Here is a 13,626-nt window from a genome sequence, read left to right on the forward strand (position 1 = left end):
GCTCTTAACCACTACACCACACTGGCGAAGAGGAGACTCATCTTGATCGTTCCGCAGCTCTCAGGTTTTCAGTTTGTTTTAACTTTGTGTTAATTGGTTTCAATATTTTATGGAGGGGAGACCTGAGGAGGACAGAAGTCCAAATTTCGTCGGCCTTTGAAGCCTTTCTAATTAATTTAGACTAGTTTGCAAAGAATGTGTCACAGTGTTTTTCCAGATAGGGGTGGCCACAAGAATGCAAAAAAAAAGTGGAGCAAGTTAAGCAGGCCAAACAAGCAAAGCTTTCAAAATATTTATCTCCCGCTGATAAAGCAGGAACCTAGTACTCCTCTGGGGCAAGGAACACCCATAAACCTGCCTCATTTAAGGCTGTATAGAACCCCAGTTCCTATTTCACAGAGGTGGTCACAACTTCTGTAAATCTGGTATCTGTAAATCTGGCTTCTGTAGATCCGGGGCTGTCTCTGGAAAATAGGGACAATTGGAGGGTGGCTTGGTCCATGGCTGCAACTGTGGGTGTGGTTTAAGGACAATTCCAGGTCTCTCCTCCTCCTCCTACACTGCTTCCCCCCTCTGGGTAACTCAGTAAGAAGCTGCAAAGGGTGTGGACCTGTGTGCAGCTAGGAGTTTGAGAAAGGAGCAGGACAGACTGAGTAGCCGACCAAGGTAGGGATGGGGGCACGGAGAGGCGTTTGCAAGACCTTTGTGCAATGGTGGATGGGAGGGAATCCTTGTTTTTTATCTTAACCAGGATCAGGGGACAAATTTGCTTGGACACCGAATGGCCAGCGTGGCTATACGTTCATGCCAATCTCCCTATTGAGCTGTGTCTCTCTCCTACCCCTCCCCCTGGACATTTTAGGGGGGGATATGAAAGCTTGAGGGACGCGGGTGGTGCTGTGGGTTAAACCACAGAGCCTAGGACTTGCCAATCAGAAGGTCAGAGGTTCGAATCCCCGCTACGGGGTGAGCTCCCATTGCTCGGTCCCTGCTCCTGCCAACCTAGCAGTTTGAAAGCACATCAAAGTGCAAGTAGATAAATAGGTACCACTCCAGCGGGAAGGTAAACGGCGTTTCCGCGTGCTGCTCTGGTTCACCAGAAGCGGCTTAGTCATGCTGGTCACATGACCCGGAAGCTGTATGCCTCGGCCAGTAAGGCGAGATGAGCGCCACAACCACAGAGTCATCCACGACTGGACCTAATGGTCAGGGGTCCCTTTACCCCTTACCCTTATGAAAGCTTGGCAACCAGAGATTTTAAGGAAAGTGGCTACCATCCTGGAAACCTCAGGAAGAGCTTGGGTGTGGGGCATAAATGGACTGCAGCAAAAAGGTTATTTCTTTCTCTATCCTTTATGACATTTCCTTGCCACATTTTCCTCTAAAGGCCTCCAGGAGCTACACAGTGCTCTCCTCCTCCCCATTTTACTTTTACAACACTCCTGCGAGGTAGGCTGGGCTGAGAGGCTGTGACTGGCCCCCCCAAGGTCACACCCAGTGAGCGTCGTGGCCGAGTGGTGGCGATTTGACCTCTTCTAGCTCATTCTCCGACACTCTAACCACTATGCCACATAGCCTTTAATTTTTTAAAAAAACGGACTTGGCAGGAAGGGATAATATAAATGTGAATGTGCTGGTCCCATGGGTTACCCCAGAGGTGAGGTCGAAGTCTGGTCCGTGGTCAAAGGTGCAACGAGAACGCCCTGTGTAGGGAAGCTTTTAATATTTAATGCTGTATTGTTTTTAACATTTGATTGGAAGCCACCCAGAGTGGCTGGGGAAACTCAGCCAGATGGGTGGGGTATAAATAATAATAATAAATAATAATAATAATAATAATAATAATTATTATTATTATTATTATTATTATTATAGCTGAAGCTGGGTGCAGGGCAGGGAGCTGGGTGAAGTCAGGAACAGGCTTGCAAGCAGGGAGCCAGGGCGGGTCAGGAGCTCAGGCAGGAAAGCAGGGCATAGTTCAGGCAGGAACTAGCAACCAACAATGTTGCTTCTGCAACTTGGGACTGGGGCTGGCCGGCTTTTATCTACCCCAAGGCGTAGGGCGGCTCCGATCCTCTGGTGACTTGCCTCTCCTGGCCTGGAGGCGAGCACTCCTCCTGCGGGAACTTAGTTCCCTCCGCCTCTCTGCCCTGAGCCTCTGCAGCTCAGGAGAGGCTGGAGGGTCACCGGACCCAGAGGCAACCTCAGCTTCCTCTGACGGGGCTGAGAGTGGAGCATCTCAGGCAATGGGTCCTCCATCACCTCTGAGCCAGAGCAGACTCAGCTGGAGCCTGCAGCTGAGGATCCAGCACAGGTGAGGACCCTTCAGGCTCATGTCCCATCCCCCGCTCAGCTGGTTCTGGAGGCGGGGAATCCTCTGCAGGCTCAGGTTCAGCATCCGAGTCCAAATCCCAGGCCATCACAGTGAATGAATCTGCAGAAGATCCAGGAGCAACCAACGCCCTCCTGCGGGCCTGATGGGGAGGGAAATATTCCCAGACCTAGCAGTCCCTCCCCCAAGGCAATGCTAGGAGCGCTCTTTCTCTGCTCCTCACCTGCAGGTTGCCATCCAGCTGCCCCATGGACCTCCTGGGCCCATGGACCCTCCTGTTGGCCTCCTTCCTCTTCTGCTTGCTGCTCCTCTCAGCATGGAAGAAGAAAGAGAAGCTGCCGCCTGGACCGACTCCACTGCCCTTCATTGGGAACCTGCTGCAAGTCAACACAAAGGACATGTATCAGTCGCTGATGAAGGTAAGTCTCTGGACGCCTGTCCATCCATCCATCCGCCTTCCCTCTCACTTCCTGGCCAAGCCCCAAGCTCCCTCAATAGTTTTGCAAGCCACTCGGGGACTTGGAAGCCTAGAAGTGTGGAAGGAAGGGACCCCAGGGGTAGCCCAACCCCTGCAGTGCAGGAACGTGCCAAGTGCACATTCCTCAACCTGACGTTAGAAGGTTCGCTTCTTGTGTCTCAAGTGGCTCATCAAGCATAGATTGTTGTTGTGGTTTAGTTGTTCAGTCATGTCCGACTCTTCGTGACCCCCTGGACCAGAGCATGCCAGGCACTCCTGTCTTCCACTGCCTCCCGCAGTTTGGTCAATCTCATGCTGGTAGCTTCGAGAACACTGTCCCACCATCTCGTCCTCTGTCGTCCCCTTCTCCTTGTGCCCTCCATCTTTCCCAACATCAGGGTCTTTTCCAGGGAGTCTTCTCTTCTCGTGAGGTGGCCAAAGTCTTGGAGCCTCAGCTTCAGGATCTGTCCTTCCAGTGAGCACTCAGGGCTGATTTCCTTCAGAATGGAGAGGTTTGATCTTCTTGCAGTCCATGGGACTCTCAAGAGTCTCCTCCAGCACCAGAATTCAATAACACTGGCTATCATGTGTTGGTGAAAGAGGGGGCAAGATATGTCAGGAAGGCAGGAAAGGCTGAGCAGACTGAGCTCCCTGGATCAAGGTACCTCAAGGAAAGGGAACAATGAGCCAGTAAGTGGACTTCTGTTTAAGGGAAGATACATCGCAGCAGTGGCGTAGCGTGGGTTGTCAGCACCCGGGGCAAGGCAAGTAGTTTGCGCCCCCTAACCCGTGGATTTTAGCAGGGGGCAGAGAGCTGCGAGTGCGAGCGCCCCCCCCAGGTGTTGCACCCGGTGCGGCCGGCCCCCCCTGCACCCCCCACGCTACGCCACTGCATCACAGAGTAAGATTGCCTCATTTCAAAAGACTGGCCAGGAGGCAGTGGAAGACAGGAGTGCCTGGTGTGCTCTGGTCCATGGGGTCACAAAGAGTTGGACACGACTAAACAACAACAAGCTTCCTTGTCTTCCTAAAAACTAGTCTATGTATTTGCTCCATCTCTCCATCTGTTCCATCACCTCACACAATGCCCTCCTCCTCTTTTCACAGATCCGTGAGAAATATGGTCCTGTCTTCACCATCCACTTGGGGCCCCGCCGTGTTGTGGTCTTGTGTGGATACGATGCTGTGAAGGAGGCCCTGGTGGACCAGGCGGAAGAGTTTGGTGGCCGTGGAGAGCAAGCCACGTTTGACTGGCTTTTCCAGGGTTACGGTCAGTCTCTTCTTGGGCAACCCTTGGCCAGAGCCAGGGCCTTTTCAAATAATAAATTATTATTATTATTATTACTGGCTCTGGCCTGGTGGAACGCTCTGTCTCATGAGACCAGGGCCCTGCGGGATCTGATTTCTTTCCGCAAGGCCTGTAAGACAGAGTTGTTCCACCTGGCCTTTGGCTTAGAATCAGTTTGATTCCCTCCCCCGTTTCTTTTTTCCTCTCTCCTCCTGTGAAGAGGCTACATCTTAATGTTTTAATGTTGTATTTTAATCTTGTTTTTTAAGTTGTATTTTAATCAACTTATTTTTATTATTGGTTGTTAGCCGCCCTGAGCCCGGTCTTGCCTGGGGAGGGCGGGTATAAATAAAATAATAATAATAATAATAATAATAATAATAATAATAATAATAATAATAATAATGGCCCTTCCCATGCTCCTATGAAGTAGATTTTTTATACCCATTTTACTGAGGCTGAGAGTGTATGTCTCAAGACTATTGAGCCTCACCTCCTTATCTGTTCTTAAAGATCACAAACCTCTTTACACAAATCAACACACACACACACACACACACACACACACACACACACACACACACCCTATGAGAGGGAACCCGGGCACATACAATGTTCTTCCATCTCCTGCAATCACAATTTTAAAAGTCAGAAAAAAATTAAGAATGTGAAGGGTTTTTTGTGGGTCCACTCTTCATCACTGTGTGGGTTCATCCACATTCTCATTCAGTGCACCCCCTCTGGCTCCTCTTCCTCCTCCTTCCTCCTCCTCCTCCGCTTCCCAGGGCTTGGCTTCAGCAATGGGGAACGGGCCAAACAGCTACGACTATTTTCCATCACGACGCTGAGGAATTTTGGGATGGGAAAGAGATCCGTCGAAGAGCGGATCCTGGAGGAGACCCACTTCCTGCTGGAATCCCTGAGGGAAACAAAAAGTGAGCTCAGTTTTGACATCTTCATGCTTAATGGGTCAAGAAATATTTCTTAATGGGTTAGTAACCGTTGGAAGTTAACTGGGCATTTGAAGGCTTTATACTGAATGTTCTCACTGCTGTTTTCGATTTATTTTGGGTTATGTGCGAAGAAAACTTTGCCTAAGCTTTACCAATAAGCTTTGTCCTCTAAAAGAGAACTTGCTCTTATTGGCCCAAAAATGGAAGCAAGAAGAATTACCGACGATTGAAGAATGGAGGATGAAGTTAATGGACTAGATAAACTAACAGGAAGGATTCGAAACCGGCGGGACCAGAAATTCACGGAAGACTGGAGTAAATTTACGGACTATTTAAGAAGTATTTGTGAAGCTCAGACGACGTTTGTAGGTTTGCAATAAGTTTTGTGAGGAGTATGATTAGAAGTATTGCAAAAATGGAGAAAGGGAAGGATGATTTGTTAAGAGATGTAAAGGCAATATAAAGTTAAGAAATGCATAAGAAGTGGTTAAAACGGTGGATCATCAGAGGTGCTGATGGAAGTCTAAAAAGATTGTATAAGTTTTGTGGTGCATTTTATAATTTATATGTTAAAATCAATAAAAATTTTATATATATATATATATATATATATATATATATATATATATATATATGCTTTCGTAGATTTTCACGGGTACAGGAATGCAGGTTTTGGTGTCTTCGGGTGTCTTCCCGTGTAAGAGTTGGGGTGTCTAGGCGACGTTTCGACGAGGTCTCACTCGTCATCTTCAGGCTGGTGCTTTCGGCTTCTTGTTACTGGTTCCAGTAACAAGAAGCCGAAAGCACCAGCCTGAAGATGACGAGTGAGACCTCGTCGAAACGTCGCCTAGACACCCCAACTCTTACACGGGAAGACACCCGAAGACACCAAAACCTGCATATATATATATATATATATATATATATATATATATATATATATATATATTTTCAGTGATTTGGTTCAGTGATTTGGGGGTCTCTCTTTCTAGGTGCACCCTTTGACCCTACCTACACCCTGAGCCGCACGGTGTGCAACATCATCAGCTCCATCGCATTTGGAGACCGCTTTGAATACGAAGATCAGGAGTTCCACTCCTTGCTGAGCATGATGCTGGGTAGCTTACAGTTCACTTGCACCTCTTGGGGACAGGTAAATTGGAGGGGATGAGAAGGACTTCCTTTGTGAGTGTGTGAATAATGTCTTTTCAATGAATCTCCTCAAGGCATGGCATGCAGGACCAGTCCAGGAGAAATCGGAGTCATTATCTCCACTAAGGAGCCAGATCATGTTCGAGGCTAAACGGAGCTGCCCAATACATCCTTCCATAGCACCAGGGCAAGTAGAGCTGGAGTCAGCTGTCTTCTCTTGAGCCTGAGGAAGCACATCCCTTCCACAGTACCTCACCAGTGTGGTGAGAGCCAGTGTGGTGTAGTGGTTAAGAGTGGCAGTCTCATAATCTGGTGAACCGGGTTCGCATCTCCGCTCCTCCACTTGCAGCTGCTGGGTGACCTTGGGCCAGTCACACTTCTCTGAAGTCTCTCAGCCCCACTCATCTCACAGAGTGTTTGTTGTGGGGGAGGAAGGGAAAGGAGAATGTTAGCTGCTTTGAGACTCCTTCGGGTAGTGATAAAGCGAGATATCAAATCCAAACTCCTCCTCCTCCTCCTCCTCCTCCTCCTCTTCTTCTTCTTCTTCTTCACCAGTCTAGCAGCACAGGGAGAGCACCAGGGGTGAGGCCCTGGAAAAGAGTGTTAGAGATTCATTCCCCGTATCTGCAGTCATGGGATTGTTGTCTATCACATGACAGTGTATGTTTTCATTCCACAGTGTGGGAAGTGATGGAGACAGGATGTTTTGGTATTATTGTGTTCCGTGAAGTGGGACTATTGTCCTTTGTCCTTTCTCTCTTTCCTGTCTGATGAGAAAGAGGTAGGAGCTAAGTCAGAATGCTCCGAGTGCATTATATGTAAATAAATGTAGGTGGCGCTGTGGGTTAAATCACAGAGCCTAGGACTTGCTGATCAGAAGGTCGGCAGTTCGAATCCCCGTGACGGGGTGAGCTCCCGTTGCTCGGTCCCTGCTCCTGGCAACCTTGCAGTTCGAAAGCACACCAGTGCAAGTAGATAAATAGGTACCGCTCCGGCGGGAAGGTAAACGGCGTTTCCATGCGCTGCTCTGGTTCGCCAGAAGCAGCTTAGTCATGCTGGCCACATGACCCAGAAGCTGTCTGCGGACAAATGCCGGCTCTCTCGGCCCATAGAGCGAGATGAGCGCCGCAACCCCAGAGTCGGTCATGACTGGCCCTAATGGTCAGGGGTACCTTTACGTTTACCTTACCTCTGGATACGAACGGGATCCATTCCGGAGCCCCATTCACATCCTGAAGCGAACGCAACCCGTGTCTGCACGTGCGCGGGTCGCGATTTGCTGCTTCCGTGCATGCGCGTTATGTCACGTGTTCCATTACTCTGGGTTGCCACAGAGCACAACTCGAAAACGCTCAACCTGAAGCAACTTCAACCCGAGGTATGACTGTAATCTATTAGTGATAATATGCAATTATGAATAAAGTTCAGTTGTTAAGAACTTTCCTTTCCACAGCCATAAACGAAAGGTTTGAGACAGTGGTGTTAGGGCTCCCTGACGCTCCCAGGAATCTGGCACCGCCTTCCCTTTTCTGGCTCTCAACACAGCATCATTGTTGTTTAGTTGTTTAGTCGTGTCCGACTCTTCATGACCCCTTGGACCAGAGCACGCCAGGCACTCCTGTGTTCCACTGCCTCCCGCAGTTTGGTCAAAATCAGGCTGGTAGCTTCGAGAACACTGTCCCACCATCTCGTCCTCTGTCGTCCCCTTCTCCTTCTGCCCTCCATCTTTCCCAACATCAGGGTCTTTTCCACGGAGTCTTCTCTTCTCATGAGGTGGCCAAAGTATTGGAGCCTCAGCTTCAGGATCTGTCCTTCCAGTGAGCACTCAGGGCTGATTTCCTTCAGAATGGATCGGTTTGATCTTCTTGCAGTCCATGGGACTCTCAAGAGTCTCCTCCAGCACCAGAATTCAAAAGCATCAATTCTTCGGTGATCAGCCTTCTTTATGGTCCAGCTTTCACTTCCATACATCACTACTGGGAAAACCATAGCTTTTACTATATGGACCTTTGTTGGCAAGGTGATATCTCTACTTTTTAAGATGCTATCTAGGTTTGTCATCGCTTTTCTCCCAAGAAGCAGGCGTCTTTTAATCTCCTGATATTGACAATCAGTAAAGAATGGGTTTTGGTGGCCCATCAGCAGGAACATGTCCATAGGTTTTTAATAAAATAAGTTCGCCTACTTGCAACTTTTCTCCATGGAACGTAATTTATCCAGAAATCGAAGGGTGGACCTCCTGTTTTAACCCTTCGTGTATCGCCGAATTCCGTCTAATTAAATCCAATCTGATTCTTCAATCAAAATGGTAGAAGATGCCAAATCCTTCTTACCCTTTCATTTCATCTTGAATATTTTTAGTTGAGAATCTCCTGCTGACAGCAGACAGCTCGAAGCTTCATCCCACAGAGTCATGTTGCAGCTGAGAGCACCCTCAACCGCTCCCCCCTTGCCCTTTTGTCGAAGTTAAAACTTTTGATTGATTGAAAGGCCTTCTTATCTGTGAGACAATAATCCACTGCACTTGTTCCGTTATTATTCATAAAGGTACCATATTTTTCACTCTATAAGATGCACCAGACCACAAGACGCACCTAGGTTTTGGAGGAGGAAAACAAGAAAAAAAAATATTCTGAATCCCAGAAGCCAGAACAGCAAGAGGGATCGCTGCGCAGTGAAAGCAGCAATCCCTTTTGCTGTTCTGGCTTCTGGGATAGCTGCGCAGCCTGCATTCGCTCCATAAGATGCACACACATTTCCCCTTACTTTTTAGGAGGGAGAAAGTGAGTCTTATAGAGCAAAAAATACAGTAAATTCTCCCTTCCTGTTCTCCAGAAACACCCCATTCACAATCCTGAGTGGCAAAATTTCACCCAGAGGTAAAAAGAATTAGAAATCAGCATGCTCTGGATAAAACATAGTGACTTCCTTCATCTCAGATTCACTTTGTGCAATATCTGTTTTCTCTCCCCTCTGAAACCAACACAAACAGCTCTATGACATGTTCTCATGCGTCATGCAGTACCTGCCTGGCCCACAGCATGAAGCCTTCAAGCAGCTCTTAGGGTTGGAGGAGTTCATCATGCGGAAGGCAAAAGCCAATGAGGAGACCCTGGACCCCAACTCCCCTCGGGATTTCATCGACTGCTTCCTGGTGAAAATGCAGCAGGTATGGCGATTTTATTCTATAAAATATGGATATATTTTTTTCCTGGAAGGAAACTAGAGTTCCTGGAACGAAGCCACCTCTTCAACACTACTCAACTGTCCCTTCACTCTCATTGGTTTAATCATGACATCACTGCCCCTCAGCCAATCAGTAGTAGAGAACAAACTTTGAAGACACCTGAAAACCAGATTTTAACCTCCTTTACCATTTTCCTTCTGACTAGGAGAAGGAAAACACAAACACAGAGTTCTTCCTAAAGAATCTGGTTATGACGACCCTCACCATTTTCTTCGCTGGCACAGAAAGTATCAGCACCACCTTGCGCTATGGCTTCCTGCTTCTGCTGAAATACCCGGAGGTTGAAGGTGACTGCGGAAGGGGGAGGAAAATAGGGTGGAGAGATGTGTCTTTGCCTTTCTATGGGAGGGTCCCTCTTTGCTTTCCCAGCTATGAGATGGGATCCTTCTTTAGCTCCCTGGAAGCTGCAAATAGCACTTCTGGTCTCATCCTGCTGATTTCTCAACAGAGAAGGTCCACGAAGAGATTGAACGGGTGATTGGCTCGAATCGCACTCCCAACATGGATGACCGTCCCCTGATGCCCTACACGGATGCTGTGATCCACGAGATCCAGAGATTCACTAACATGTTCCCCTCGGGAGTAGCAAGATGTGTGACCCGTGATACCCAGTTCCGGGGATACACCATTCCCAAGGTATAGTGGTTCTATTAATTCCTTAGACTTAGACTCCACCCTTCCAGATATAGTTTGTGGCTCAGTGACATTCCCCAAACACATCTGTTCCACCTGTCCTTACTCTCTGAATGATAACAATCAGGGAAACAGAGGTGTGGATGCTGGGGAGGCCTGGCATTATTCCTTTGTTTTCCTGGCATCGCTGTGGCTTAGCAGGAGGAGCGAGGCAGCTGCAAGGACAGCGCTGTGCTGATATGCCAGCAGAAGGACCACATGGGCTCCTCTGGGGACTACAATTCCCATCATCCCTGACCACTGGTCCTGTTAGCTAGGGATCATGGGAGTTGTAGGCCAAAACATCTGGAGGGCCGCAGGTTGGCGGTGCCTGATTTAAAGCGATGGATTGCTACAGTTGATTACATTTGTGGACTTTCTGGGGTGGGCATGGCTATGATAAGCGCCTGTGCTTCAGAGCTGGCCACAACACAATGGTGTTGTGGTTCTGGACGGTTAAGAGTTAACACTCCAGGAGAGTTCTTATTAACTGGGTGCACTGCCAACATGACCCGGGCATTTTTCCTTTGATCTGTGCTCTCTGGGGGCTGCAGAGAGCAGTCTGTCTGAGAATGTGAGTGTCAGGGAACTGACATCAGAGCAGAGTGGAGAGGCGAGGCTCCCAGATTCTGCAGGAGAGGGAACTAGTAAGGGAAGAGAGAGAACGTCCTCTGGGGAAAGAAGTCCAGGTGACACCAGGAAGAAGGGAGAGGCAGAGAGCACTTCGGAGGGGAGGCTCCGAGACTCTTCCAGTGAAGTCAGTGAGGAGGGTGGAGGACCACCACTTGGCACACCCACTCTGCGCTGAAGGCTCCCGCTCAGAGAGGCGAGGCGAAGGTTGTCCGTTCAGGAATTCTTATGCTGGAGGAAATTTAGGAGACGCCCACTCACGGATTCTGCCAGCGACTGAGCAGCAGCGCAAAGGGCTGCTCAGTCAGGGAAAGACGCAACCACCCCTAAGCAATTTGGAACAGCTGGAGGTTTACACACAAGCAACCCCAATTCCCTTGATAGTGAGCAAGGTAGTTTCATTTTTGTTAGAGACAGAAAGCTGTGAGCATGCAGCTAGATTCTGTAGGTTTTTCTTTTCTGTTTTTTGTATGCTTCTAAATAAAGAGGGATAGATTAGAAGCACTGGTGTCGAGCTGAGTTACTGAAGACACCACGCAGACACAGACAAAGCCATTTTACGCTGCGCGTGAACTCTGCTACTATCTGACAACTGAGAAGAGAGGCAGCGCATGAGTGGAAGCGTGTGGGCACCACTGAAGTTTGTTGGAGTGCCAATAAATCAGATTTATTGCAGTGCCGTTGCAGCAGACTCCATGGGTCAAAGGTTTTACAACCCACAAACTTTAACAGTCTGGTGTTGGAGAGTGGAATATGCAGCCTCAAATCTCAGAATGATTTCTTGCCCCCCAGAAGAATCTCCCATTTCTCCTGTATCTTCTCATTTCTCTCCCTTTCTTGCTCAGGGGACTGAAGTGTTCCCCATGCTCGGGTCTGTGCTGAGAGACGCCCAACACTTTGCAAGACCAGACGTGTTTGACCCCCAACATTTCCTGGATGAGAAAGGGCAGTTCAAGAAGAATGAGGCTTTTATGCCTTTCTCTGTTGGTGAGTCAGTCCCCTTCTTTTTCCAAGCACTCCTAAACCATCTATAACAGCACCCTGAAAGCTTGTATTCACCTTCCTCCTCTTTCCTAGGGAAGCGCTATTGCTTAGGGGAACAACTAGCCCGGAAGGAGCTCTTCCTCATCTTCACCAGCATCCTGCAGAACTTCCGCTTCAAATCCCCCATCCCTTCTGAACAGATTGACATCTCTCCCATGCTGGTTGGCTTTGTCACCATCCCACGTTTTTACGACATGTGTGCCATTCCCCTCTGAAGGGAACAAGTTGCGGAGTTCTTGAAAACACAACCTCCTGTGGCGATCACACAGGATCCCCGGACATTTCACTGTCTATTGATCCCTGTGCCCCCACTTTATTTCTCGCTGCCGCCACCCAGGCCCTACCTGGTACAATACTGAGTCCAGTCAGGTTAAATTGGAAATTAAACTTCTGTTTATGTATTGCAGTTTAACAAGTGTGTGGTTTCATAAACGGTATCGGTCAATTACATTCATGGGGTGCCTATTCAGACCTATAACTTCCGCTACCTGCTCTCACTCACTAAACTACCTCCCAGATGTTGACTTGTCTTCCTAGCTCCTAACTGTTCCTGACTCAGCTTATTTCGCTACTGTTATGTACTGAAGTTCTCACCCTGGGCCAGCAGGGGGATGCTGTAGATAGTTATGCAAATAAGGGATCGAAAGTGACGTTCAGTGATTGGATAGTTTTAGAAAATTGTTACAGTTACACGGTACTGGAGCTCTATATAAGCAGGCTGACTGAGCCCTTCAGCTCAGCTCAGTTCTGTTCTGGCCTCTGAATAAACAAGAAAGAAGCTTCATTTGGATGCTTGCTTTTATCTCCTTCAAAGTCCTCGTTACACAAAGATGTAACTCTCAATCCCAGAATGAAAACTATCGCTTACCCCTTAAAGGTAAAGGTAAAGGGACCCCTGACCATTAGGTCCAGTTGTGGCCAACTCTGGGTTTGCGGCGCTCATCTCGCTTTACTGGCCGAGGGAGCCGGCGTACAGCTTCCGGGTCATGTGGCCAGCAGGACTAAGCCGCTTCTGGCGAACCAGAGCAGCGCACAGAAACGTCGTTTACCTTCCCACCAGAGCGGTACCTATTTATCTACTTGCACTTTGAGGTGCTTTTGAACTGCTAGGTTGGCAGGAGCTGGGACTGAGCAACGGGAGCTCACCCCGTCACGGGGATTCGAACCACCGACCTTCTGATCAGCAAGTCCTAGGCTCTGAGGTTTAACCCACAGCGCCACCCGCGTCCCTTCAAGCTTACCACTTAGAAAGGGTCTTTTATCCACTTCTTGTGTTTTCAAGATTTGAGTACTTCACAATCAGCCAAAACACCAGGACGTAATATCCACCAAAACATTCACAACCAGCAGCCCCCACCCAAAAGTGAATCTTATGGTGGAGTCTACCAGTTGCCTTGGTAAAGGTACAGAACGCCAGAAACTCATTCTACATTCAAAGAAGAAGTTTCTGGACAATTAATGTACGAAGCAGCTGAGTCCTAACCGCCCCTTGAAAGCCAGATGTGATCTGAGAAGGGTGGAGTCTCCCCCACTTGCTAGATTTGTGCACCACAAAACTGGAAGTCGCTTTAATTTAACAATTAAACCAATTCCCTTTGGAGATGTTCAGGATCTTTACATTCTTTGTCCTTCCAGGTTGTGACGCTTTCATAGTTTAGATCAGGGGTCAGCGAACTTTTTCAGCAGGGGGCTGGTCCACTGTCCCTCAGACCTTGGGGGGGGGGCGGCGGACTATATATTTTTTGGGGGGGAAATGAACGACTTCCTATGCCCCACAAATAACCCAGAGATGCATTTGAAATAAAAGCACACATTCTAGTCATGTAAAACGTACTGATTCCCGGACCGTCC

The 13,626-nt window shown here is 48.4% G+C and overlaps 1 protein-coding gene across 1 annotated transcript; it reads left to right on the top strand.

Moving 5' to 3' along the window:
• Positions 1 to 359: 359 nt before the first annotated feature.
• LOC310712850 (cytochrome P450 2A13-like) lies at positions 360 to 12,548 on the top strand. Its single transcript, XM_083516261.1, has 10 exons — positions 360 to 666; positions 2,562 to 2,751; positions 3,897 to 4,059; positions 4,863 to 5,012; positions 6,023 to 6,183; positions 9,175 to 9,351; positions 9,575 to 9,716; positions 9,878 to 10,065; positions 11,577 to 11,718; positions 11,809 to 12,548. Exons 2-10 carry the CDS (start codon positions 2,581 to 2,583, stop codon positions 11,988 to 11,990), a joined length of 1,476 nt encoding a protein of 491 aa, XP_083372387.1. The 5' UTR covers positions 360 to 666; positions 2,562 to 2,580; the 3' UTR covers positions 11,991 to 12,548.
• The last annotated feature ends 1,078 nt before the right edge of the window (positions 12,549 to 13,626 follow it).

This window comes from Podarcis liolepis (genome assembly GCF_965112155.1).
Source record: "Podarcis liolepis genome assembly, chromosome: 7".
Lineage (NCBI taxonomy): Eukaryota > Metazoa > Chordata > Lepidosauria > Squamata > Lacertidae > Podarcis > Podarcis liolepis.

What these genes read in the sequence shown, in the direction of transcription:
- LOC310712850 (XM_083516261.1), top strand. Translation starts at nt 2,581, where the DNA reads ATGGACCTCCTGGGCCCATGGACCCTCCTGTTGGCCTCCTTCCTCTTC. An exon ending in CTGGCTTTTCCAGGGTTACG is followed by an intron (nt 4,060 to 4,862) that starts GTCAGTCTCTTC and finishes TCCGCTTCCCAG; the next exon opens with GGCTTGGCTTCAGCAATGGG. An exon ending in CTTGCACCTCTTGGGGACAG is followed by an intron (nt 6,184 to 9,174) that starts GTAAATTGGAGG and finishes CAACACAAACAG; the next exon opens with CTCTATGACATGTTCTCATG.